The sequence below is a fragment of the Cetorhinus maximus genome, chromosome 1, assembly GCF_964194155.1.
Source record: "Cetorhinus maximus chromosome 1, sCetMax3.hap1.1, whole genome shotgun sequence".
Lineage (NCBI taxonomy): Eukaryota > Metazoa > Chordata > Chondrichthyes > Lamniformes > Cetorhinidae > Cetorhinus > Cetorhinus maximus.
The window spans coordinates 245,295,312-245,322,430 of NC_135879.1; the positions used below are offsets into that span (position 1 = coordinate 245,295,312).

A 27,119-nucleotide genomic window follows, 5' to 3' on the forward strand; every position below is an offset into this window, starting at 1 on the left:
ATACAGACAGCCTATCCAATACCACCTCCTTATCAATTTCAAACCCTTCTAGTGTCTGAATTACCTCCTCTTTCACCAACATCTGGATAGCATCTTTCTTGTTAAAAACAGCGGCAAAGTATTCATTTACTCCCTCAGCCGTGCCCCCTGCCACTCATGTGCAAATCCCCTTTTTGGTCGTTAATCAGCCCTACTCCTCCTTTTGGCCACCCTTTTACTATGGAAGACTTTGGAATTCCCTTTTATGTTAACTCGTTTCATATTCCCTCTGTGCTTCTCTTCCTCTCTGAACCTTCTGTATTCAGCCCTATTCTCAATTGCATTTTCAACCTGAGCACACTTTTTCCTCTTTACCTTAATTTCGATCTCTTTTGTCATCTAGGAAGCTCTGGCTTTATTTGTCCGACCTTTCCCTTTCGAGGCGTTACACTTGCCTACACCATCTCCTCTTTGAAGATGGCCCATTGATCAGCTACCGTTTTCCCTGCCAACCTTTGGCTCCAATCTATTCCACCCAGGTACGTCCCTACCCCATTGAAGTTGGCTTTCCCCAAGTTAACTATACTCACTCTGGGCTGCTCTTTTTCCTTCCATAGTTGGCCTAAACCTTATGATAAAATGATCACTGTCCCCAAAATGTTCTCCTCCTGACATGTAATCTAATTTGCCTACCTCATTCTCAAGAACCAAGTCTAGCGGTGCCTTCTTTCTCACTGAACTGGAAACATGCTACTGTAGAAAATCCCCCTGAGCAAAGTCTTGCCCTCTCCCTGGTTATCTAAATGTAGACTTTTTTTTTATTCATTCATTCATGTGATTTGGGCTTCGCTGGCTGGGCCAGCATTTATTGCCCATCCCTAGTTGTCCTTGAGAAGGTGGTGGTGAACTGTCTTCTTGAACCGCTGCAGTCCATATGTTGTAAGTACGCCCACAAGTGCTGTTAGGAAGGGAGTTCCAGGATTTTGACCCAGCAACAGTGGAGGAATGACAGTGGATAGGCAATGGCAAACATTCAAAGAGCACATGGGTGAACTGCAACAATTGTTTATTCCTGTCTGGTGCATAAGTAAAACAGGAAAGATGGCCAAACCTTGGCTTACAAGGGAAATTAGAGACAGTATTTGATCCAAGGAAGAGGCATACAAATTGGCCAGAAAAAACAGGATTGGGAGCACTTTCGAATTCAGCAAAGGAGGGTCAAGAGATTGATTAAGAAGGGGGAGATAGAGTACGAGAGTAAGCTTGTAATGAACATAAAAACTGACTGTAAAAGTTTCTGTAAGTATGTGAAGAGAAAAAGATTGGTGAAGACAAATGTAGGTCCCTTACAGTCAGAAACAGGGGAATTTATAATGGGGAACAAAGAAATGGCTGACCAACTAAATACATACTTTGGTTCTGTCTTCACAAAGGAGGACACAAATAACATACCAGAAATGTTGGGGAACACAGGGTTTAGTGAGAGGGAGGAACTGAAAGAAATCAGTATTAGTAGGGAAATGCTGTTGGGGAAATTGATGGGATTGAAGGCCAATAAATCCCCGGAGCCTGATAATCTACATCCCAGAGTCCTTAAGGAAGTGGCCCGAGAAATAGTGGATACATTGGTGGTCATCTTCCGAGATTCTATAGACTCTGGAGCAGTTCCTACAGATTGGAGGGTAGCTAATGTAACCCCACTATTTAAAAAGGAAAGCAGAGAGAAAACAGGGAATTATAGACCAATCAGCCTGATGTCGGTAGTGGGGAAAATTCTAGAGTCCATTATAAAAGATTTAATAGCTGAGCACGTGGAAAACAGTGGCAGATTCGGACAGAGTCAGCATGGATCTATGAAAGGGAAATCATGCTTGACAAATCTACTGGAATTTTTCGAGGATGTAACTAGTAGAGTTGATGAGAGGGAGCCAGTGGATGTGATTTATTTGGACTTTCAGAAGGCTTTCGACAAAGTCCCACGTAAGAGATTGGCGTGTAAAATTAAAGCACATTGGGATTGGGGGTAGTGTATTGAGATGGATAGAAAACTGGTTGGCAGACAAGAAACAAAGAGTAGGAATAAACGGGTCTTTTTCCGAATGGCAGGCAGTGACTAGTGAGGTACCGCAGGGATTAGTGCTGGGACCCCAGTTATTCACAATATATATTAATGATTTAGATGAGGGAACTAAATGTAATATCTCCAAATTTGCAGATGACACAAAGCTGGGTGGGAGGGTGAGCTGTGAGGAGGATGCAGAGATGCTTCAGTGTGATTTGGACAAGCTGAATGAGTGGGCAAATGCATGGCAGATGCAATATAATGTGGATAAATGTGAGGTTATCCACTTTGGTAGCAAAAACAGGAAGGCAGATTATCTGAATGGCTATAAATTGAGAGAGGGGAATGTGCAACGAGACCTGGGTGCCCTTGTACACCAGTCGAAGGTAAGCATGCAGGTGCAGCAGGCGGCAAAGAAAGCAAATGGTATGTTAGCCTTCATAGCCAGAGGATTCGAGTACAGGAATAGGGATGCCTTGTTGCAATTGTACAGGGCCTTGGTGAGACCACACCTGGTGCAGTTTTGGTCTCCTTATCTGAGGAAGGATGTTCTTGCTATAGAGGGAGTGCAGCGAAAGTTTACCAGACTGATTCCTGGGATGGTGGGACTGACATATGAGGAGAGATGGAGTCGGCTAGGATTATATTCGCTGAAGTTAGAAGAATATGGGGGGATTTCATAGAAACCTATAAAATTCTAACAGGACTAGACATGGTAGATACAGGAAGGATGTTCCCGATGGTGGGGGAGTCCAGAACCAGGGGTCACAGTCTGAGGATAAGGGGAAGACCATTTAGGACTGAGATGAGGAGAAATTTCTTCACCCAGAGAGTGGTGAGCCTGTGGAATTCATTACCACAGAAAGTAGTTGAGGACAAAACATTGTATGTTTTCAAGAAGGAGTTAGATAGAGCTCTTGGGGCGAAAGGGATCAAAGGGTATGGGGAGAAAGCGGGAGCAGGCTATTGAGTTGGATGATCAGCCATGATCATAAGGAATGGCAGAGCAGGCTCGAAGGGCCAAATGGCCTACTCCAGCTGCTAGTTCTATGTTTCTATGAACAGCGATATATTTCCAAGTCAGGATGGTGAGTGGCCTGGAAGGGAACTTCCAGGGAGTGATGTTCTCATCTATCTGCTGCCCTTGTCCTTCTAGATGGTAGCGGTCGTGGGTTTACTGTCTAAGGAGTCTTGGTGAATTCCTGCAGTGCATCTTGCAGATGGTACACACACTGCTGCTACTGTGCATCAGTGGTGGAGGGAGTGAATGTTTGTGGATGTGGTGCCAATCAAGCGGGCTGCATTGTCCTGGATGGTGTCAAGTTTCTTGAGTGTTGTGGAAGCTGCACTCATCCAGGCAAGTGGGGAGTATTCCATCACACTCCTGACTTGTGCCTTGTAGATGGAGGACAGGCTTTGGGGAGTCAGGAGGTGAGTTACTCGTCGCACGATTCCTAACCTCTGACCTGCTCTTGTAGCCACAGTATTTATATGGCTAGTCCAGTTCAGTTTCTGGTCAATGGCAGCCCCCAGAATGTTGCCAGTGGGGAATTCAGTGATGGTAATGCCATTGAACATCAAGGGATGATGGTTTGATTCTCTCTTGCTGGAGATGGTCATTGCCTGGTACTTGTGTGGCGTGAATGTTACTTGCCACTTGTCAGCCCAAGCCTGGATATTGTGCAGTTCTTGGTGCATTTGGACATGGACTGCTTCAGTATCTGAGGAGTCGCGAATGGCGCAGAATGTACTCTGGGTGGGGACTTGAATTTTTGCACCTAATTTCCTTGCAAATTTGTTCCTCTACATCCTTCCCAGTTGGTGGGATATAGACGACACTGAGCAATGTAATTACCCTTTTTACGCTCTGTAGCTCCAGCCAAATAGCTTCTGTCCTTGACTCCTCTGGGGCATCCTCTTTATCCAGCACTGCAATGCTCTCCTACATCAACAGCACCACACCTCCCCCTTTCTTTCTTATCCTGTTTTTCCTGAACACCTTATATCCAGAAATATGTGACACCCAGTCCTGCCCATCTTTGAGCCAGCTCTCTATTATAGCTACAACATTTCCACATGGCAATCTGCACCTGTAACTCACCAATCCTATTAACCACGCTCTGTGCATTCGCATACAAGCACAGTAACACTGATTTGACTTTTTTTTAAACTTCCTCCCTTACTCTGACCCCACCTATTAACATATTATTCCCTACTCTAATGCTATCTCTCCCTGGATTCTGCGCACCTGGTATTCTCCGATTTTATCTCCTGGCTCCAACAGCCCTATCAAGTTAGTTTACACCTTCCCCAATGGCACTCAGTCCCAGCTCCATTTAGGCGCAACTCTTCAGCCTGTAAGATCCCATCTCCTCCAGAGCTCATCAATACATCAGGAGAGTGCTCTTACCTTATCCTTAACATTCTCTCCAATTTTATTCTCACTTCGATTTTCTTTTTCCAATTTTTGCTGCCGTCTTCTCTCTTTTTGTCTCTGAAGAAAATTAATTCCAATCAACATTGATCACCAAACATGAATCATAATTTGTGCAGCAAAATGAACATCCAGTGAATGTCCATCACTGAACTTTAAGCATGGCACAGCGGGTAATGTGTTTGCATTATAGTATACAGGCCAAGAGTCATATCCTGTTGATGCGCCAATAATGAGGTGAAAACAAAATCATTAACATACATTGATCCGGGACACAGATCAGAGACAGGGGCCCTGTGTAAACACAGGTACTGGAGCACAGGGGCCCTGTGTAAACACAGGTACTGGAGCACAGGGGCCCTGTGTAAACACAGGTACTGGAGCACAGGGGCCCTGTGTAAACACAGGTACTGGAGCACAGGGGCCCTGTGTAAACACAGGTACTGGAGCACAGGGGCCCTGAGTAAACACAGGTACTGGAGCACAGGGGCCCTGTGTAAACACAGGTACTGGAGCACAGGGGCCCTGTGTAAACACAGGTACTGGAGCACAAGGGGCCCTGTGTAAACACAGGTACTGGAGCACAGGGGCCCTGTGTAAACACAGGTACTGGAGCACAGGGGCCCTGTGTAAACACAGGTACTGGAGCACAGGGGCCCTGAGTAAACACAGGTACTGGAGCACAGGGGCCCTGTGTAAACACAGGTACTGGAGCACAGGGGCCCTGAGTAAACACAGGTACTGGAGCACAGGGGCCCTGTGTAAACACAGGTACTGGAGCACAGGGGCCCTGAGTAAACACAGGTACTGGAGCACAGGGGTCCTGTGTAAACACAGGTACTGGAGCACAGGGGCCCTGTGTAAACACAGGTACTGGAGCACAGGGGCCCTGTGTAAACACAGGTACTGGAGGACGGATCAGAGACAGGAGTCCTGTGTAAACAGAGGTGCCAGGGACATGGATCAGAGACAGGAGTCCTGTGTAAACACAGGAACTGGAGCACGGATCAGACAGGAGTCCTGTGTAAACAGAGGTACTGGAGCACGGATCAGAGACAGGAGTCCTGTGTAAACAGAGATGCCTGGGACATGGATCAGAGACAGGAGTCCTCTGTAAACACAGGTACCTAGGGAATGGATCAGAAACAGGAGCCCTGTGTAAACAGAGGTGCCTGGGACATGGATCAGAGACAGGAGTCCTGTGTAAACAGAGGTGCCTGGGACATGGATCAGAGACAGGGATAAAAGCAAAAAACTACTGCGGATGCTGGAAATCCAAAACAAAAACAGAATTACCTGGAAAAACTCAGCAGGTCTGGCAGCATCGGTGGAGAAGAAAAGAGTCGACGTTTCAAGTCCTCACGACCCTTCACCAGTTCTGTTGAAGGGTCGTGAGGACTCGAAACGTCGACTCTTTTCTTCTCCACCGATGCTGCCAGACCTGCTGAGTTTTTCCAGGTAATTCTGTTTTTGATCAGAGAAAGGAGTCCTGTGTAAACACAGGTACTGGAGCACGGATCAGAGAGAGTCCTGTGTAAACACAGGCACCTGGGGAACAGATCAGAGGCAGGAGTCCAGTGTAAACAGAGGTGCCTGGGACATGGATCAGAGACAGGAGTCCTGTGTAAACACAGGCACCTGGGGAACAGATCAGAGACAGGAGTCCTGTGTAAACACAGGTACTGGAGCATGGATCAGAGACAGGAGCCCTGTGTAAATACAGTTACCTAGGGCACGGATCAGAGACAGGAGCCCTGTGCAAACACAGGTACTGGAGCATGGATCAGAGACAGGAGCCCTGTGTAAATACAGTTACCTAGGGCACGGATCAGAGACAGGAGCCCTGTGCAAACACAGGTACTGGAGCATGGATCAGAGACAGGAGCCCTGTGTAAATACAGTTACCTAGGGCACGGATCAGAGACAGGAGCCCTGTGCAAACACAGGTACTGGAGCATGGATCAGAGACAGGAGCCCTGTGTAAATACAGTTACCTAGGGCACAGATCAGAAACAGGAGCCCTGTGTAAATACAGTTACCTAGGGCACGGATCAGAAACAGGAGCCCTGCGTCAACATAACACACTCTACTCACTTTTTTCTTAAGTCTTCGTTTTTCAGCCTTCCTTTTAGCTTGTTCTTCTTCATTGACCAATTCTTGACCAATTCTCTCTGCCTCCTGCAAAATTCATCATGATGGAAATGATACTGCATCAAAGCACATCAACAGCATCCAAACGCTCACTGAGACCAAGACCCCACAGCCAGGACAGGACAGGATCACACTGAGACCGACACAGACCCGGAACAGAACAGGATCTCACTGTCACTGACACAGACCCGGGACAGGATCACACTGAGACCGACACAGACCAGGGACAGGACAGGATCTCACTGTCACTGACACAGACCCGGAACAGGACAGGATCTCACTGTCACTGACACAGACCCGGAACAGGACAGGATCTCACTGTCACTGACACAGACCCGGAACAGGACAGGATCACACTGAGACCGACACAGACCCAGGACAGGACAGGATCACACTGAGACCGACACAGACCCGGGACAGGACAGGATCACACTGAGACCGACACAGACCCGGAACAGGACAGGATCTCACTGTCACTGACACAGACCGGGGACAGGACAGGATCACACTGAGACCGACACAGACCCGGAACAGGACAGGATCACACTGAGACCGACACAGACCGGGGACAGGACAGGATCTCACTGTCACTGACACAGACCCGGAACAGGACAGGATCTCACTGAGACCGACACAGACCCGGAACAGGACAGGATCACACTGAGACCGACACAGACCGGGGACAGGACAGGATCACACTGAGACCGACACAGACCCGGAACAGGACAGGATCACACTGAGACCGACACAGACCCGGAACAGGACAGGATCACACTGAGACTGACACAGACCCGGAACAGGACAGGATCTCACTGAGACCGACACAGACCCGGGACAGGACAGGATCTCACTGTCACTGACACAGACCCGGGACAGGACAGGATCACACTGTCACTGACACAGACCCGGAACAGGACAGGATCTCACTGTCACTGACACAGACCCGGAACAGGACAGGATCACACTGAGACCGACACAGACCGGGAACAGGACAGGATCTCACTGTCACTGACACAGACCCGGAACAGGACAGGATCACACTGAGACCGACACAGACCGGGGACAGGACAGGATCTCACTGTCACTGACACAGACCCGGAACAGGACAGGATCACACTGAGACCGACACAGACCCGGGACAGGACAGGATCTCACTGAGACCGACACAGACCCGGAACAGGACAGGATCTCACTGAGACCGACACAGACCCGGAACAGGACAGGATCTCACTGAGACCGACACAGACCCGGGACAGGACAGGATCACACTGAGACCGACACAGACCGGGAACAGGACAGGATCTCACTGTCACTGACACAGACCCGGGACAGGACAGGATCACACTGAGACCGACACAGACCCGGAACAGGACAGGATCTCACTGTCACTGACACAGACCGGGGACAGGACAGGATCACACTGAGACCGACACAGACCGGGGACAGGACAGGATCTCACTGTCACTGACACAGACCCGGAACAGGACAGGATCTCACTGAGACCGACACAGACCCGGAACAGGACAGGATCACACTGAGACCGACACAGACCGGGGACAGGACAGGATCTCACTGTCACTGACACAGACCCGGAACAGGACAGGATCTCACTGAGACCGACACAGACCCGGAACAGGACAGGATCTCACTGAGACCGACACAGACCCGGAACAGGACAGGATCTCACTGAGACCGACACAGACCCGGGACAGGACAGGATCACACTGAGACCGACACAGACCGGGAACAGGACAGGATCTCACTGTCACTGACACAGACCCGGGACAGGACAGGATCACACTGAGACCGACACAGACCCGGAACAGGACAGGATCTCACTGTCACTGACACAGACCCGGGACAGGACAGGATCACACTGAGACCGACACAGACCCAGGACAGGACAGGATCACACTGAGACCGACACAGACCCGGGACAGGACAGGATCTCACTGTCACTGACACAGACCCGGGACAGGACAGGATCACACTGAGACCGACACAGACCCGGAACAGGACAGGATCTCACTGTCACTGACACAGACCCGGGACAGGACGGGATCTCACTGTCACTGACACAGACCCAGGACAGGACAGGATCACACTGAGACCGACACAGACCCGGAACAGGACAGGATCACACTGATACTGACACAGACCCGGGACAGGTCAGGACCACACTGAGACCGACACAGACCCAGGGCAGGACAGGATCACACTGAGACCGACACAGACCCGGAACAGGACAGGATCACACTGAGACCGACACAGACCCAGGGCAGGACAGGATCACACTGAGACCGACACAGACCTGGAACAGGACAGGATCTCACTGTCACTGACACAGACCCGGAACAGGACAGGATCACACTGAGACCGACACAGACCCAGGGCAGGACAGGATCACACTGAGACCGACACAGACCCGGAACAGGACAGGATCTCACTGTCACTGACACAGACCCGGAACAGGACAGGATCACACTGAGACTGACACAGACCCGGGACAGGACGGGATCACACTGAGACCGACACAGACCCGGAACAGGACAGGATCTCACTGTCACTGACACAGACCCGGGACAGGACAGGATCACACTGAGACTGACACAGACCCGGGACAGGACGGGATCACACTGAGACCGACACAGACCCGGAACAGGACAGGATCTCACTGTCACTGACACAGACCGGGGACAGGACAGGATCACACTGAGACCGACACAGACCCAGGACAGGACAGGATCACACTGAGACCGACACAGACCGGGGACAGGATGGGATCTCACTGTCACTGACACAGACCCGGGACAGGACAGGATCACACTGAGACCGACACAGACCCAGGACAGGACAGGATCTCACTGTCACTGACACAGACCCGGGACAGGACAGGATCACACTGAGACCGACACAGACCCAGGACAGGACAGGATCACACTGAGACCGACACAGACCGGGGACAGGACAGGATCACACTGATACTGACACAGACCCGGGACAGGACAGGATCACACTGAGACCGACACAGACCTGGGACAGGACAGGATCTTACTGTCACTGACACAGACCCGGGACAGGATCTCACTGAGACTGACACAGACCCGGGACAGGTCAGGACCACACAGACTGACACAGACCCGGGACAGGACAGGATCACACTGAGACCAACACAGACCCGGGACAGGACAGGATCACACTGAGACTGACACAGACCCCGGGACAGGATGGGATCACACTGAGACTGACACAGACCCGGGGCAGGACAGGATCACACTGAGACCGACACAGACCCGGGACAGGACAGGATCACACTGAGACCGACACAGACCCGGGACAACACAGGATCACACTGAGACCGACACAGACCCTGGACAGGTCGGGGTCTCACTGAGACTGACACAGACCCGGGACAGGACAGGATCTCACTGAGGCTGACACAGACCCGGGACAGGACAGGATCACACTGAGACTGACACAGACCCGGGACAGGACAGGATCACACGGAGACCAACACAGACCCGGGACAGGACAGGATCACACTGAGACTGACACAGACCCGGGACAGGACAGGATCACACGGAGACCAACACAGACCCGGGACAGGACAGGATCACACTGAGACTGACACAGACCCCGGGACAGGATGGGATCACACTGAGACTGACACAGACCCAGGGCAGGACAGGATCACACTGAGACCGACACAGACCCGGGACAGGACAGGATCACACTGAGACCGACACAGACCCGGGACAACACAGGATCACACTGAGACCGACACAGACCCGGGACAGGTCGGGGTCTCACTGAGACTGACGCAGACCCGGGACAGGACAGGATCTCACTGAGGCTGACACAGACCCGGGACAGGACAGGATCACACTGAGACAGACACAGACCCGGGACAGGACAGGATCACACTGAGACCGACACAGACCCAGTACAGGACGGGATCACACTGAGACCGACACTGACCCGGGTCAGGACAGGATCACACTGAGACTGAGAGGCACCCCCAGGATAGACGGAGTCTCACTGAGACTGAGTGGCACCCCCAGGATAGACGGGGTCTCACTGAGACTGACAGACGCTATTGGGTTAAATCTGCAGTTGAACGAGACAAAACCCCTGCATTAAAGTGCCGCGCAGTTGTATTTCTTACGTTTACTGACCTCGGCAGAACCTCTATATGAATTGGAGTCTTGTATACTGTATGGATCTGTAATATCTTTATGCTTGGATGACAACTCTGGAATATCAGAGAGGAAATTTCGCCGCAGTCCACAAAACGTGTTCACATTGTGGTCATCGTCGTCATTGGAATAGTCTTCATCTTCATAGGTGTAATCATCATCCTCCTCCTCGCTCGATTCTACTCCTACAGGATCAATACAATCAGCTAACACACACCATTGTAAATACAAGGTTTCGAGAGCACTTTGCAATACCTCAGGACGCCCCACAGTGCTTTATGGCCAATGAAGAATGCAGAAAAAAGCAACAGCCAATTTGCACATAGCAAGCTCACACAATAAGTTACTGAGCTGCCTTCAGCCACTGTACAAGCCCACCCATAGAAGAATATTGACTAAAGAAACTAAGCAGAGGGAGCAGGACCTCATTAAATTATATGCCAGCACTGGAGGGAGGGAAAACTGGGGTGGGGGGGGATTAGGGTTGCTGAAATGTGCGTAAATTCCAACAAAAATAGAATCAAGGTCAACACGAAGAGCAAGCAGGAATATTGCTGCCACAACTTACCAAAGCCATGATGCTCCATCCTGACTGTGTCCTCATTAAAGATGCACGGATGAACTTCCATTGGATTATTCTCTACCAGATTTTTAAACAGGCGTTCCACCCTCTGCAAGACAGAACATTTAAAAAATTACTGTCAGCAATTCTCAGCGCCCCCGGAATATCTAAATCCTGGGGGACATTTTTTTTTCTTGCACAGGATGTGGGGGCCACTGCCTATCACTGCCCATCCCTAGTTGTCCTTGAGAGGGTGGTGGTGAGCTGCTTTCTTGAACCGCTGCAGTCCATGTGGTGTAGGTACACCCACAGTGCTGTTAGGGAGGAAGTTCCAGGATCTTGACCCAGCGACAGTGAAGGAATGGCCGATATATTTCCAAGTCAGGATGGTGAGTGGCTTGGAGGGGAACTTCCAGGTGGGGGTGTTCCCATGGATTGGCTGCCCTTGTCCTTCTAGGTGTAGAGATCATGGGTTTGGAAGGTGCTGTCGAAGGAGCCTTGGTGAATTCCTGCAGGCACCTTGTAGATGGTACACACTGCTGCTGCTGTTGTGCATCAGTGGTGGAGGGAGTGAATGTTTGTGGATGAGGTGCCAATCGAGCGGGCTGCTTTGTCCTGGGTGGTGTCGAGTTTCTTGAGTGTTGTGGGAGCTGCACTCATCCAGGCAAGTGGGAAATATTCCATCACACTCCTGACTTGTGCCTTGTAGATGGTGGACAGGCTTTGGGGAGTCAGGAGGTGAGTTACTCATTGCAGGATTCCTAGCCTCTGACCTGCTCTTGTAACCACAGCATTTATACCAGTGCTTAATTTAATCCCACAATACAAAAATCCCAGGGGAGTCAGTATCCATAGAATACAAAAACCTCGGAATAATCAGTATTCAACAGAATACCGAAACCCTGGGAATAATCAGGGTCCACAGTATTTGAAAACAGTGAGTCTGTGTTTTTCCACTACATACTTGGAAACCAGTTCCAGAGATAGTGGATGCACTGGTAGTAATCTTCCAAGAATCCTTTGATTCTGGAAAAGTTCCAGAGGATTGGAAAACTGCCAGTGTAACACCCTTATTCACAAAGGGCGGGAGACAAAAAATAGTTGCTGTAGGCCAATTAGCTTAAAATCTGTCATTGGAAAATGTTAGTGTCTAGGATAATGGATGTAATAGCAAAGCATTTCAAATTATATAATCCAATCAAGCAGAGTCAGCATGGCTTCATCAAGTTAAAATCATGCCTGACAAATTTATTAGAATTCTTTGAGGAGGTAACCAGCAGGATAGATAATGGGGAACCAGTAGATGTAATATGTTTGGATTTCCAAAAGGCGCTCAAATAAGGTACCACTCGGAAGGCTACTTAATAAGATAACAGCCCATGGTGTTGGGGGTAGTATATTAGCATGGATAGAGGAAACGGGGGGCATTTTCGGGATGGCACCCTGTAACAAGTGAAGTGCCACTGGGATCAGTGCTGGGGCCACAATTATTTACAATATATATTAATGACTTAGATTAGCGAAGTTAATGTGCTATCGTGAAATTTGCAGATGATACAATAATAGATGGGAAGGCAAGTGGTGAGGATGACACAAGGAGTCTACAGAGGGATATAGACAGGTTAAGTGAGTGGGCAAAAAAGTGACAGATGGAACATAATGCGTGGGAAAATGTGAGGTTATGCACTTTGGCAGGATGAATAGCAGAGCTGAATATTATTTAAATGGAGAAAGACTGCAAAAGGTTGAAGCACGGAGGTACTTGGGAGTCCTTGTGCATGAATCACAAAAAGCTAACATACAAGTTCAACAGGTAATAGGGAAGGCAAATGGAATGTTGGCCTTTATTTCAAAGGGAATGGGGTATAAAAACAGGGAAGTCTTGCTAAAATTATACAAGGCACCAGTTAGACCACAGCCAGAGTACTGTGAACAGTTTTGGTCCCCTTATCAAAGGAAAGATATGCTGGCATTGGAGGCAGTCCAGAGAAGGTTCACTAGGTTGATCCTGGGTATGGAGGGATTTTCTTATGAGGAGAGGTTGAGTAGGTTGGGCCTGTACTCATTGGAGTTTAGGAGAAGAAGAGGCAGCCTTATTAAAACATATAAGATTCTCAGGGGCCGTGACAGGGTAGATGCTGAGAGGTTGTCTCCCCTTGTGGGAGAGTCTGGGACCAGAGGGCATAATCGCAGAGTAAGGGGACGCCCATTTGAGACAGAGATGAGGAGGAATATCTTCTCTCAGAGGGTAGTGAATCTGTGGAATTCTTTACCGCAGAGGGCTGTAGAGGCTGGGTCATTAAGTATATTCAAGGCTGAGAGAGACAGATTTTTAATCAGTAAGGGAATCAAGGGTTATGGGGAAAAGGCAGGAACGTGGAGTTGAGGATTATCAGATCAGCCATGATCTCATTGAATGGCAGAGAAGCCTTGATGGGCCGAATGGCCTACTTCTGCTCCTATGTCTGATGGTCTTATAGATGTCTTGAAGGCAAGGAGGACGACATGACCGGAGAAGCACAGTCAGAACAAGCAGACAGACAGAATCACGGAATGATTTATGGCACAAAAGCAGGCCATTTGGCCCATCGTGTCTGACTGAAAGATGGTGGCTGGGTGTATGAAAGAGAAGCCTGTGGCCCCATGCGCTGAGGCAGGGAGGAACCAATACTTGAAGGGAGCAGGCAACCTCAGTAGAAGTGAGCGATTCAGGAACGGTTCAAGGCTCCCAATCCGGACGGGAAGCTGGAACTGTGGTGAGAGGCAAGGGGGATGGGAACTGCAGGGACTGACTGACGGTGGTATACAGAGTGGGCTGCCTGAGGTTCCAAATTTCCTGAAGTGATCTGTGAGCAGTGGAGCACCAGAAGCTGGAAGTGGGAAGAATGGGGACAAACAGTACTTAGCAGTCCCGTTATACTAGAGAACATGGCGCCATATGGTCCTCTTCAACAATGGGCACCAGGAATGATTGACACCACTGTGACACAGGCTGAGGGGCTAAGCTCAGAGGGTGAAATGGAAATCACTGAAATTCAGCGAGATGAGATGAGGTGTTACAGGAAATGGGCCCATATCCAAGATTTTAATACATTGTATGTTTACCTACAAATACACAGTGAAATCACAATGAGCCAAACTCCGATGACACAAAAATTCCGATTATGTCGAAGGTGTCAGAATAGTAAATTCCACAGGACAACGCCCACAATAAGCCAGAATTCCACATTGGTAACTCCGGATTAGCCAAATTTGTCTAGCTTTGTCACATGACCACGCCAACCAGAGTTAGACCACGCGAGCCCAAAAATCGTAGAGCACTGGGCAAGCCATCATGTGACAGAGTTCCTCCTCTGAGCGAGCATGGCTAAACCTGGGAAAAAGTTAACAAGAGTTGTCAATCGGATATCGGCTGCCTGTTCCCTAAGCTGATGCCCCAAAGGCCGCGGAGATGGTCTGGGATTTCATGCTGCAGCACAGAAACACCGAAAACACTTTTGACTGCACTAACAACAAGGTGGACTTGTATCGTGCACATCTGGAGACAACACACTGAACGCACAAAAAAACCAGGGGTTTTCCAGATCCAACTCGCGACATTTTTCAATGCAAAGCTCAAGGTCCAGACAAGGTCAGGCTATTGTAAGGTGCAAGCAAATTGAATAAAGACTTCTTCACACATTTATTGCTTTACTTTGTTTTTATCTGGCGTTTGAAGCTGCCATTTTTGACCTGGACAACGTTTGTAGGCGTATTGGGTTACATAGAGTTGCACTCATGTGGGAATGGGCCTCCCCAGCGATCACAAAGCTCCGCTTTAACACAAATTGGTGGGCAGGACCCCTGGGATTCGACTCATTGGGATTTTACTGTATATACACCATCTTCTGCTCGAGTTCCTTGGCAATTATTCACTGAACTCCAGTAAAGTGCCAGGACTTTTTTTTTGCCACGGGTAGGATGAGGTGGCAGGTCTACGTCAGCCGGAACAGGGATTTAACCATATGCTGTTGGCAGTCATCTGATCCATAAACTAGCCGACAAGCCAACTGAGCTAACAGGGGCCCCCTCCCCCCGTACACACAGATATACACATATATATATATTTCTTTTATTTTATTATATTCATATGAATAAAAATAAAAATGCTTGTGGTTGCAGGAAATGCATGCACACATGTTCTGCAGTGGCACCGTTTTTCCTGGCTGGCACTATTTTTCCAAGGTTAGGTGTCCGTGAGAAGTTCTTATTCTCACTGGATCCACACAACAGGGAAGTTCGAAAACCATTCTAACATCACACCACACCACCCACCCCCGCCACCTCCGCTGGGTAAACACATATCAGCAGGATTCACCACGAGCAATTTGGCAGCACCATGCTTGTCCCTGAACATTACCTACCACGGCATCAAAGTTGAATGACAGGTGCCCCAACGTACTGCATCCGTACCTGAGTGGTCACCGCTGGATTGTCCTGCAGGTTATGTTGGTAAACGTTGACTTTATGCTTCAATGTTGACAGGTAATGGTCTTCTGCAAAAAGAAAAAGGACACAAACTTTAGGGGAAAAAACATTCCATTCCTTTAAAATAAAATACTCACCATCAGTGTCGCAGTGCGCTCAAGGCATCTGCAGCTTGTCTTCATCATCACTCCTCATCCTTCAAAAACCTGCTGCACCCCATTTGTACTTCTCCACTCATGGTGTGCCCAGTGTGGAAGGTTACCATCCCCCACTAGGAACATCCTGGGGGTTACCACTGACCAGAAACGGAACTGGAATAGCCAAATAAATACTGTGGCTACAACAGCAGGTCAGAGGCTAAGAATCCTGTGGCGAGTAACTCACCTTCTGATTCTCCAAACCCTGTCCACCATCTACAAGGCACAAGTCAGGAGTGTGATGGAATACTCCCCACTTGCCTTATGAGTGCAGCTCCGACACTCAAGAAGCTTGATATCATCCAGGACAAAGCAGCCCGCTTGATTGGCACCCCATCCACAAACATTCACTCTCTCCACCACCAACACACAGTAGCAGCAGTGTGTACTATCTACAAGATGCACTGCAGGAATTCACCAAGGCTCCTGAGGCAGTACCTTCCAAACCTACAACAACTACATCATCTAGAAGAACAAGGGCAGCAGATAGATGGGAACACCACCACCTGGAAGTTCCCCTCCAAGTCACTTACTCACCATCCTGACTTGGAAATATAATCGCCGTTCCTTCACTGTCACTGGGTCAAAATCCTGGAACTCCCTTCCTAACAGCACTGCGGGTGTACCTACACCACATGGACTGCAGCGGTTCAAGAAGGCAGCTCACCACCACCTTCTCAAGGGCAACTAGGGATGGGCAATAAATGCTGACCCAGCCAGCGAAGCCCACATCCCGTGAATGAATATAAAAAAAAGGCACATGCCATGTAATAAGTCTGTCATGTGGCATCTCATCAAATGTCACCCAAAATCCACCATATTTCCTTACTTACAAACTCTGACTTTGTCAAATAGCTCAATTAGGATAAGCCCAGTGTGATCAACCCCTTTACAAAACACAATGTTGAGTATCCTGGATTAGCCCATGCCCCTCTCACTCTATACTAATGCAGTCCCATGCTACAGATTCAGCAGCATTAACCATCACCGTCTGCAGAGTAAATGGCTTTCCTCACAAGCAATGGGAAAAATCTTTACCTCACGATAGGCAGACATTAAGCAATCTAACAGGAGATGCAAGGCCAGAATATTGGCTAGGAGCAGAGTGACACTTCAGATACAATTCTGAGATTGTTGAACAAAGAGCTATTTCAGTCTCAACAGAATTCCAGCAATTCAGTTCATGAAATGACAATAAAATCTGTTAGAATCACGATGTAAAACAAACCTAACACCAGGCAAAAACAAAGCATATTTTTCTCATCCCTGGCGCCTCACATCTTTCAACATTCCAACACTGTCTGGGAGAAACTCCCACAGGCAGGGCTTGGATGGGGTGGTGGTGAAGACTCACCGTCACTGAGAGTCGCAGAGGGATTGGGAAGAGGGGCATTCAAGATTCATCACCACAGAGTCTTGGGGGATGGGTTTGAGGCGGTGGTGAAGATTGATCATCACTGAGAGACTGAGGGGGGTGGGGGTGTGAATATTCACTGTCACAGTCTCGGGGGGATGGGGTGGGGGGAGAGATTCGGTGTCACAGCCTCAGGGGGGTGGAGATTCGCCATCACTGAGTGCCTCAGCGGGGTGAGGGCAATGAAGATTCGCCGTCACAGAGTCTCGGGGAGTGGGGCGGTGAAGATTCGCCGTCACAGAGTCTCGGGGAGTGGGGCGGTGAAGATTCACCGTCACAGAGTCTCGGGGAGTGGGGCGGTGAAGATTCACCGTCACAGAGTCTCAGGGAATGGGGCGGTGAAGATTCACCGTCACAGAGTCTCGGGGAGTGGGGCAATGAAGATTCACCGTCACTGAGTCTCGGGGAGTGGGGCGGTGAAGATTCACCGTCACTGAGTCTCGGGGAGTGGGGCGGTGAAGATTCGCCGTCACAGAGTCTCGGGGAGTGGGGCGGTGAAGATTCACCGTCACTGAGTCTCGGGGAGTGGGGCGGTGAAGATTCACCGTCACAGAGTCTCAGGGAGTGGGGCAGTGAAGATTCACCGTCACAGAGTCTCGGGGAGTGGGGCGGTGAAGATTCGCCGTCACAGAGTCTCGGGGAGTGGGGCGGTGAAGATTCGCCGTCACTGAGTCTCGGGGAGTGGGGCAGTGAAAGTTCACCGTCACAGAGTCTCGGGGAGTGGGGCAGTGAAAGTTCACCGTCACTGAGAGCCCTAGGGAGACGGCCCCTCCGACAGTGAAGCATTCTTGTCAGTAATGCAGTGGAGTGTCAGCTTTGTTGTTTGTGATCGAGTCCTGGAGTAGGACATAAAAACTCAAGACATAGTAGGGTCCACCGAGCCTTCTCCGCCATTCAATGTGATCATGACTGATCTTCAGCCTGAGCTCCATTGTCCCAGACCCTCATTTTCAGGTTGACAGACAGTAACTCGTGCTGTGCCACAGGGATCATTGCTGGGTCCTCAACTACATACCATCTATATTAATGACTTGGACGAGGGGAGTGAGTATATTGAAACCAAATTTGTTGATGATACAAAGATAGGTAGAAAAGCAAGTTGAGAGGGGGATATAAAGACTCTGCAAAGGGATACAAACAGGGATAAGTGAGTGGGTAAAAAGAGAGTATGATGTGGGAGGTTGTCCAGTTTGGCAGAAAGAAAAGAATAGCAGGATTTTATTTAATTGGAGAGAGAGACTGCAGAATGCAGAGTACAGAAGAATCTGGGTGTCCTTGTACATGAATCACAAAAAGTTAGCATGCAGGTATAGCAAGTAATTTGGAAGACAAATGGAATATTGGCCTTTATTACAACGGGCGATGGAACATAAAAATCGGGAAGTCTTGCTAAAACTGTACAGGACATTGTGAGACCACACCTCGAGTACTATGTAGTTTTCATCTCCTTATTTAAGGAGCGATCTTCGTCCCCCACCTCTCCTCATCCGCGAGGCTCTCAGTGGCTGTGAACCTTTGCCGCACCCTATCCCCCTGTAGTGCCTGTAAATCTTCACCCTTCCCGAGGCTCTCAATTATGGGGAATCTTCACCCCCCCTGCCTTCCCCCATCCCCCAGGCTCACCGCACCCCACCTCTGCGACTCTCAGTGATGGGGAACCTTCACAGCTCCATACACCCCAATCCCCCATGACTCTCAGTGATGTTGAACCAGGACTTGTCTGCCCTCTCAGGTGGACGTAAAAGATCCCGTATGTAAAGGGTCCAACAAGGGACGGCGCAGTGCTGGACCTAATTCTGGGGAATGAAGCCGGACAGGTGGTTGAGGTGGTGGTGGGGGAGCATCTTAGTGATAGCGACCACAACATGGCACAGTTTAAGTTTGTTATGGACAAAGAAATAGACAAGTTGCAAAAAAATGCTTTGGATTGGGGGAGAGTGGATTTTAGTAAAATAAGGCAGGATCTGGCCAAGGTAGACTGGGAACAGCGACTTGTGGGGAAATCTACAGAGGAACAGTGGGGGGCGTTCAAAAAGGAAATGGGGAGGGTACAGGCTCAACATGTTCCCTCTAGGGTGATAGGAAGGAGTAACAAGCCCAGAGAACCATGGATGACCAGAGATATTCAGGATACAATCAGAAGGAAAATAGAGGCTTTTAGCAGGTACAAGGGAAGCAAATCAGCAGAGGCATTAGTGGAGTACAGAAAGTGCAGGGTGGAGCTTAAGAAAGCAATTAGGAGAGCAAAGAGGGGATATGAGAAAGCTCTGGCTGGTAATAGTAGGGAAAATCCCAAGATATTCTATAAGTATATCAATGGGAAGAGGATAACCAGGGAAAGAGTAGGGCCCATTAGGGACCAAGGGGGTAATCTATGGGTGGAGCCAGAGGACATCGCTAGAGTGTTGAATGAATACTTCACATCCATCTTCACCCAAGAGAATGAGGATGAAGGTATGGAACTCGGGGAGAGAGACTGCGAGGTTCTTGAGCAAATTGATATAGGGAGTGACAAGGTATTGGAGGTGTTGGCAGGCTTAAAATCTCCATCTGGATGATTTGTGTCCCAGACTGCTGAGGGAGGCAAGGGAGGAGATCGCAGGGGCTCTGACCCAAACTTTTAATTCCTCTCTGGCCATGGGGGAGGTGCCAGAGGACTGGGGAACAGCTAATGTGGTTCCGCTATTTAAGAAGAGTTGTAGAGAGAAGCCAGGGAACTACAGGCCAGTGAGTCTCACGTCAGAAAATTCTGAAGGAGAGAATCTATCTCCACTTGGAGAGGCAAGGTTTGATCAGGGATAGTCAGCATGGTTTGTCAGAGGGAGGTCATGCCTAACAAGTTTGATTGAATTTTTTGAGGAGGTGACCAGGTGTGTAGATGAGGGTAGTGCAGTTGATGTAGTTTATATGGATTTCAGCAAAGCCTTTGACAAGGTCCCACATGGGAGACTTATAAAGAAGGCAAATGCACATGGGATACAGGGTAATTTGATAAGGTGGATTCAAAATTGGCTTATTTGTAGGAGGCAGAGGGTGATGACAGAAGGATGCTTTAGTGACTGGAAGCCTGTGTCCAGTGGCGTACTACAGGGATCTGTGCTGGGTCCCTTATTATTTGTCATTTATATAAACGACATAGATAACTATGTGGGGGGTAGGATTAGTAAGTTTGCGGATGACACAAAGATTGGCCGGGTGGTTAACAGTGTGGTTCAGTGTCTTGGGCTACAGGAAGATATAGACAGGATGGTCAAATGGGCAGATAAGTGGCAGATGGAATTTAACCCTGAAAAGTGAGAGGTGATACACTTTGGAAAGAGTAATTTGACAAGGAAGTATTCAATGAACGGCATGACACTAGGAAGTTCTGAGGAACAAAGGGACCTTGGCGTGTGTGTCCATAGATCTCTGAAGGCGGGGGGGGGCATGTTAGTGGGGTGGTGAAAAAGGCATTTGGGACACTTGCCTTTATCAATCGAGGCATAGATTACAAAAATAGGGAGGTCATGTTGGAGTTGTATAGAACCTTGGTGAGGCCATAGCTGGAGTACTGTGTGCAGTTCTGGTCTCCACATTATAGGAAGGATGTGATTGCACTGGAGGGGGTGCGGAGGAGATTCACCAGGATGTTGCCTGGGATGAAACATTTAAGTTACAAAGAGAGGTTGGGTAGACTTGGGTTGTTTTCGATGGAGCAGAGAAGACTGAGGGGGCGACCTGATCGAGGTGTACAAGATTATGAGGGGCATGGACAGGGTGGATAGGGAGCAGCTGTTCCCCTTAGTTGAAGGGTCAGTCACAAGAGGACATAAGTTCAAGGTGAGGGGCAGGAGGTTTAGGGGGGATGTGAGGAAAAACTTTTTTACCCAGAGGGTGGTGACGGTCTGGAATGCACTGCCTGGGGGGGTAGTGGACGCGGGTTGCCTCACATCCTTTAAAAAGTACCTGGATGAGCGCTTGGCACATCATAACATTCAAGGCTATGAGCCAAGTGCTGGTAAATGGGATTAGGTAGGTAGGTCAGGTGTTTCTCACGTGCCAGTGCAGACTCAATGGGCCGAAGGGCCTCCTCTGCGCTGTGTGATTCTGTGATTCCATGGCCACAATTAAGAGGAAAAGCAGGTGACTGTCATCCAACATTCATTCCTCAAAACAACATGACAAAAACAGATTATCACAATGCTGTTTGTGGAACATCACTTTGTGCAAATTTGCTGTAGCGCTAACATCACACGTGGATTCTAGAAGGTCAGGTCTCTTAACTCTTAAACACTCAAGACTTGTTTAAAAGCAGCACCAGTGACAGAGGTAAGCCCGAGAGTAAAGCAGACAGCTCAGCTTCTACTTCAAGTGGTCTTTCTTATCATTCGTCTCCAAGGACTCAAATCCCTCAGATGCTGACTGAACTTCATTTACTAATTGTAGTTTGCTCCAAACTCTTCGAGACACACTGCCCCTCGGATTCCCCCCCCTATAAATGGCATTGTACCCATTTCACACACACAGCCCTCTACTCAGATCACTGAAGGATCAATGAATGGCCCACAGAGTGGCAACTCCTGGGCTGCTTAGGCCTGCCATTTCACAGCATAAAACACAGGCAGGAAACAGCCCTCAAAACATTATCCTTACCCGCATCTGCTGATGGCAAGCAGTCTCGAAAGCATCTTTATCCGCATGACAAGTCCTTAAATTCTTGTTGCCTCTTTATAACATTGAAATATTCACCTACCAAATTGATAAATGCTTATTCTAGAGGGACTTCACTACCAGGGTCCACTTTTGGTCGATAGTGAGACTGCCATTTTTGAAAGGGCACAGATGAACCTTTAAGCTCCAAACTAAAACAAATTCAACGCTGTCTTTGGATTCCAGCAAATAAGTTACTCTCCATAACAAAAGCGGTTTTAAAAAGGCCTTGTTCAATATAAAAACCCTTCTGCAAATAAATACTGTGTTGAAGGTGGGAACTGCTGTTTGAGTCACCGATTAAAATCAGAAAGATAAAGCAGAAATGAAACTAAAACTCGAGCAATACTTGGCAAATGTACAATTCAAATGTGGTTCAGAGAACAGCAACTGGCAATGTATTGTTAACCCTTCAGCATCAGGAGTTCTACAGTCGAGATCACCGTCTCTTACTAAATAGCTAATTGCTGTTTCATAAGATTACCTCCGTTCCTGGGTGTTCTGATTTTGCTAGTAATTCCTTCTGCAGAACCTTACCAATGCTTCCTGGAAGCCCTCATAGACAACAGCCATAGCCACTCCCCTATCATCAGTGATGATGATGATCTCCCAAAATTCAAAACCATTAGTCAGACATGACCTACCCCTTACAAATACATGCTGACTCTCTGATGAGCTCATACTTGTTCAAGTCAGTCACTCTCTCTGGTCATGGGTGATATTAAAATAGAGTGACATTTGAAATTTTCAATCTGAAGGTATAGTTTCCGAATTGTAACATCTGCCCTGCCCACTACCAGCACACAAAGCTCTTGATAATTTTAATTTTTAAATTTCTTCAGCCTTCTCTGCTCCTGTGGAAGCAGTTCCTCATCTCTGTGTCTCACTTTATATTGAAATATTCTACTGGCCCTATTAAAGGTCTTGTCTCCCTCCACTTGCAGCTCGAGGGAATTGTGCATGTGAACCCAGAGGCTTTTCTATGTATCCACACCTTTCAGCGTCTTTCCATGACGTTCACCCTCTTAGTGTCTGGTTTTTTTCAAGGTGAATTGCCTCAAATTTATGCACATGAAATTGTCCAGAGTCTGCCCATTCCATTAACACACCTACACCTTTGTGGAGTCTTAGACAAGCTACATTGGGATTCTGTCTGCTATAACCAAGTGTGGTCCGCGTCCAATTTCTTGGAAGGACAAGTAGCGTACAGCCAAACAAGGCTGAGCAATAACAGATCTGCGATGCCCTTAGATAGCCGGGGCGGCGTGCGCATTACACTGGGTGGACCGCCAGGTGTGGGAAACCCGTTGAACCCAATTCGTTATAGGGACTGGGAATTGTCAGTCTAAATCATCCGGAAACAGCAAGAAAAGTGCACCCACTGTTAAATGTTGGGTACAATCAGCTCCAACCCTTTTCCACATCAAGCAACTATCTGTGTCTTTAACATAGCAGAAGGTCTCAATCCACTTCATATCAGTAATCAAAAAAAGAGACCAAGCTGAAGCAGATACCAGATGAGGTGACCAAAGGTTTAATCAGTGGTGGGTTTTGAGGAAAGTTTCAACTTATGTTTGGGTAGGGGTGAAGCTTCACCCATTTACCCTCACTTTTGTTTCCTGTGTTGACCAATTCTTTTTTAAGTTGTTTCAGTCCATGTTGTGTAGGTACACCCACAGTGCTGTTAGGAAGGGAGTTCCAGGATTTTAACCCAGCGACAGTGAAGGAACGGCGATATATTTCCAAGTCAGGATGGTGAGTGACTTGGAGGGGAACTTCCAGGTGGGGGTATTCCCATCTATCTGCTGCCCTTGTTCTTCTAGATGGTAGTGGTTACGAGTTTGGAAGGTGTTGTCTAAGGAGGCTTGGTGAATTCCTGCAGTGCATCTTGTAGATGGTACACACTGCTGCTACTGTGCATCAGTGGTGGAGGGAGTGAATGTTTGTGGATGTGGTGCCAATCAAGCGGGCTGCTTTGTCCTGGATGGAATCAAGCTTCTTGAGTGTTGTTGGAGATGCACACACCCTGGCAAGTGGGGAGTGTTCCATCACTCCCCTGTAGATGGTGGACAGGCTTTGGGGAGTCAGGAGGTGAGTTACTTGCCGCAGGATTCCTAGCTTCTGACCTGCTCTTGTAGCCACAGTATTTATATGGTTAGTCCAGTTCAGTTTCTGGTCAATGACAACCCCCAGGATGTTGATAATTAACTCTGTTGTGGTTGACTCTTAACTGCCCTTTGAAATGGTCTAACAAGCCACTCAGGTCAAGGACATTTAGGGTTGGGAAACTAATGCTGATATGGTAAGCAATGCCCACATCCCATGAAAAGAATAAAAACCTTTGATTTCTCCCGTGTCTTCTCTGTCCTCCCAAATGCATTCCCTCTCACTTTACTGCATTGAATTGCATTTGCCTCTTTCTTCGCCAACCTGATCCAGTCCACTGACATCTCATGCAGTCGACAACTTTCTTCCTCACTGTCAACCACTGGGTCTGCAAATTTAACCTTGTCCTCTACATTTCAGTAAATACCATCGACAGATATCACAAACAGCAACGGTCCTGGTACTGAGGCCTTTGGACCCACTAGAAACAGCCTTCCAGTCACCAAACAGGCATCAAAAATTCCCCTTTGCTTCCTTTTCCCTTCTTGACTTAGGTTGTTACATTACCCACTCTCCAGTCCCAAAACTGGGCAGGCGGTGGTGAAGTTGTATTGTCACTGGACTGGTATTCAAGAGGCCCAGGGTAATGTTCTGGGAACCTGGGTTTGAATCCCACCATAACACAATCAAAAACTGGAATTGAAGGTCTAATGATGACCATGAACAATGGGCATAAACCCATTGGGTTCACATGCCCTTTAGGGAACGAAATCTGCTGTCCTTACCTGGTCTGGCCTACATGTGACTCCAGACCCACAGCAATGTGGCTGACCCTGAAATGCCCTCTGAAATGGCCTAGCAAGCCACTCAGTTGCACCAAACCGCTACAAAGTCTAAAAGGAATGAAATCACCCAGCACGGACAACAGCAAACTCAGCCCTGTCGGCCCTGCAAAATCTTCCTTACTAACACCTGGGAGCTTGTGCCAAAATTGGGAGAGCTGTCTCACAGACTGTCTCACAGACTGATACAGTCATCCTCACGGAATCATACCTTACAGATAATGTCCCAGACTCCACCATTGCCATCCCTGCATACATCCTGTCCCGCAGGCAGGACAGACCCAGCAGAGGTGGCGGCACAGTGGTATACAGTCGGGAGGGAGTTGCCCTGGGAGTCCTCAACATTGAATCCAGACCCCATGAAGTCTCATAGCATCAGGTCAAACATGGGCATGGAAACCTCCTGCTGATTACCACGTACCGCCCTCCCTCAGCTGATAAATCAGTGCTCCTCCATGTTGAACATCACTTGGAGGAAGCACTGAGGGTGGCAAAGGTGCAGAATGTACTCTGAGTGGGGTACATCAATGTCCATCACCAAGAGTGGCTCGGTAGCACCATTACTGACCGAGCTGGCCGAGTCCTAAATGACATAGCTGCTAGACTGGGTCTGCGGCAGGTGGTGAGGGAACCACCAAGAGGGAAAAACATACTTGACATCATCACCAACCTGCCTGCCACAGATGCATCTGTCCTTGACAGTATCGGTAGGAGTGACCACCTCGCAGTCCTTGTGGAGATGAAGTCCCATCTTCACATTGAGGATACACTCCATCGTGTTGTTTGGCACTCCCACTGTGCTAAATGGGATAGATTTCAAACAGATTTAGCAACTTAAGACTGGGCATCCATGAGGTGCTGTGGGCCATTAGTAGCAGCAGAATTATACTCAACCACAATCTGTAACCTCATGGCCTGGCATATCCCCCACTCTACCATTACCACCAAGCCAGGGGATAAACCCTGGTTGAATGAAGAGTGCAGGAGGGCATGCCAGGAGCAGCACCAGGCATACCTAAAAATGAGGTGTCAACCTTGTTGAGCTACAGCACTGTGCTTCTTGCAAGTGATAGACAGACCTGAGCAATTCCACAACCAACGGATCAGGTCTAAACTCTGCAGTCCTGCCACAGCCAGTCGTGAATGGTGGTGGATAATTAAACAACTCACTGGAGGTGGAAGCTCAACAAATATGTGGATCAAGGAACCAGAAATGACAAAGGCACACCCAGCCCTGTCGACCCAACAAAGTCCTCCTCACTAACATCTGGAGGCTTATGGCAAAATTGGGACAGCTTCCTTACAGACTAGCCCAGCCTGACAGTCATACTCACGGAATCATACCTCACAGTCAATATCCCAGACTGTTCCATCACCATCCCTGCCTACGTCCTGTCCCACTGACAGGACAAACCCACCAAAGGTTGATGGCCCCTTCCATTACTTTACTGATGATGGAAAGTAGACTGATGGGGCAGTAATTGGCAGGGTTAGATTTGCCCTGCTTCTTGTGCACAGGACATACCTGGGCAATTTTCCACATAGCCGGGTATATGCCAGCGTTGTAGCTGTACTGAAACAGCTTGGCTAGGGGTGCAGCAAGTTCTGCAGCACAAGTCTTCAGTACTATTGTCGGAATATTGTCAGGGCCCATAGCCTTTGCAATATCCAATGCTTCAGCTGTTTCTTGATATCACGTGGAGTGAATCGAATTGGCTGAATTGGACCTCTGGAGGAGGCCCCAGCATCACAGATGCCAGTCTTCAGCCAATTCAATCCGGCCAATTGCCACCCCATCAGTCTAATCTCGATCATCCGTAAAGTGATGGAAGAAGTCATCAACAGTGCTATCAAGCGACACTTGCTTAGCAATAACCTGCTCACTGATGCTCAGTTTGGGTTCCGCCAGGGCCACTCAGCTTCTGACCTCACTGCAGGAGGCCCACAGGGTAGTGTCATCAGCCCAAGCATCTTCAGCTGCTTCGTCAAAGTCAGAATTGGGGATGTTCGCTGATGATTG

General features: G+C 48.6%; 1 protein-coding gene across 10 annotated transcripts in view; it reads right to left on the reverse strand.

The window, feature by feature from the left end:
• Window positions 1–27,119, reverse strand: part of LOC144688523 (tetratricopeptide repeat protein 31-like) — a 75,456-nt gene that overhangs the window by 37,581 nt on the left and 10,756 nt on the right. For 5 of the 10 annotated variants that reach the window (XM_078555227.1, XM_078555272.1, XM_078555253.1 and 2 more), the window contains exons 2-6: window positions 15,837–15,919; window positions 11,391–11,493; window positions 10,802–11,007; window positions 6,570–6,653; window positions 4,452–4,535 (exon numbers count right to left, since the gene is read on the reverse strand). In XM_078555227.1, the coding sequence (XP_078411353.1) occupies window positions 4,452–4,535; window positions 6,570–6,653; window positions 10,802–11,007; window positions 11,391–11,493; window positions 15,837–15,919 (560 nt within the window). Of the gene's footprint in view, window positions 1–4,451; window positions 4,536–6,569; window positions 6,654–10,801; window positions 11,008–11,390; window positions 11,494–15,787; window positions 15,920–27,119 lie in introns of all 10 variants that reach the window. The other 5 variants (XM_078555287.1, XM_078555263.1, XM_078555217.1 and 2 more) reach the window with 2 other exon arrangements.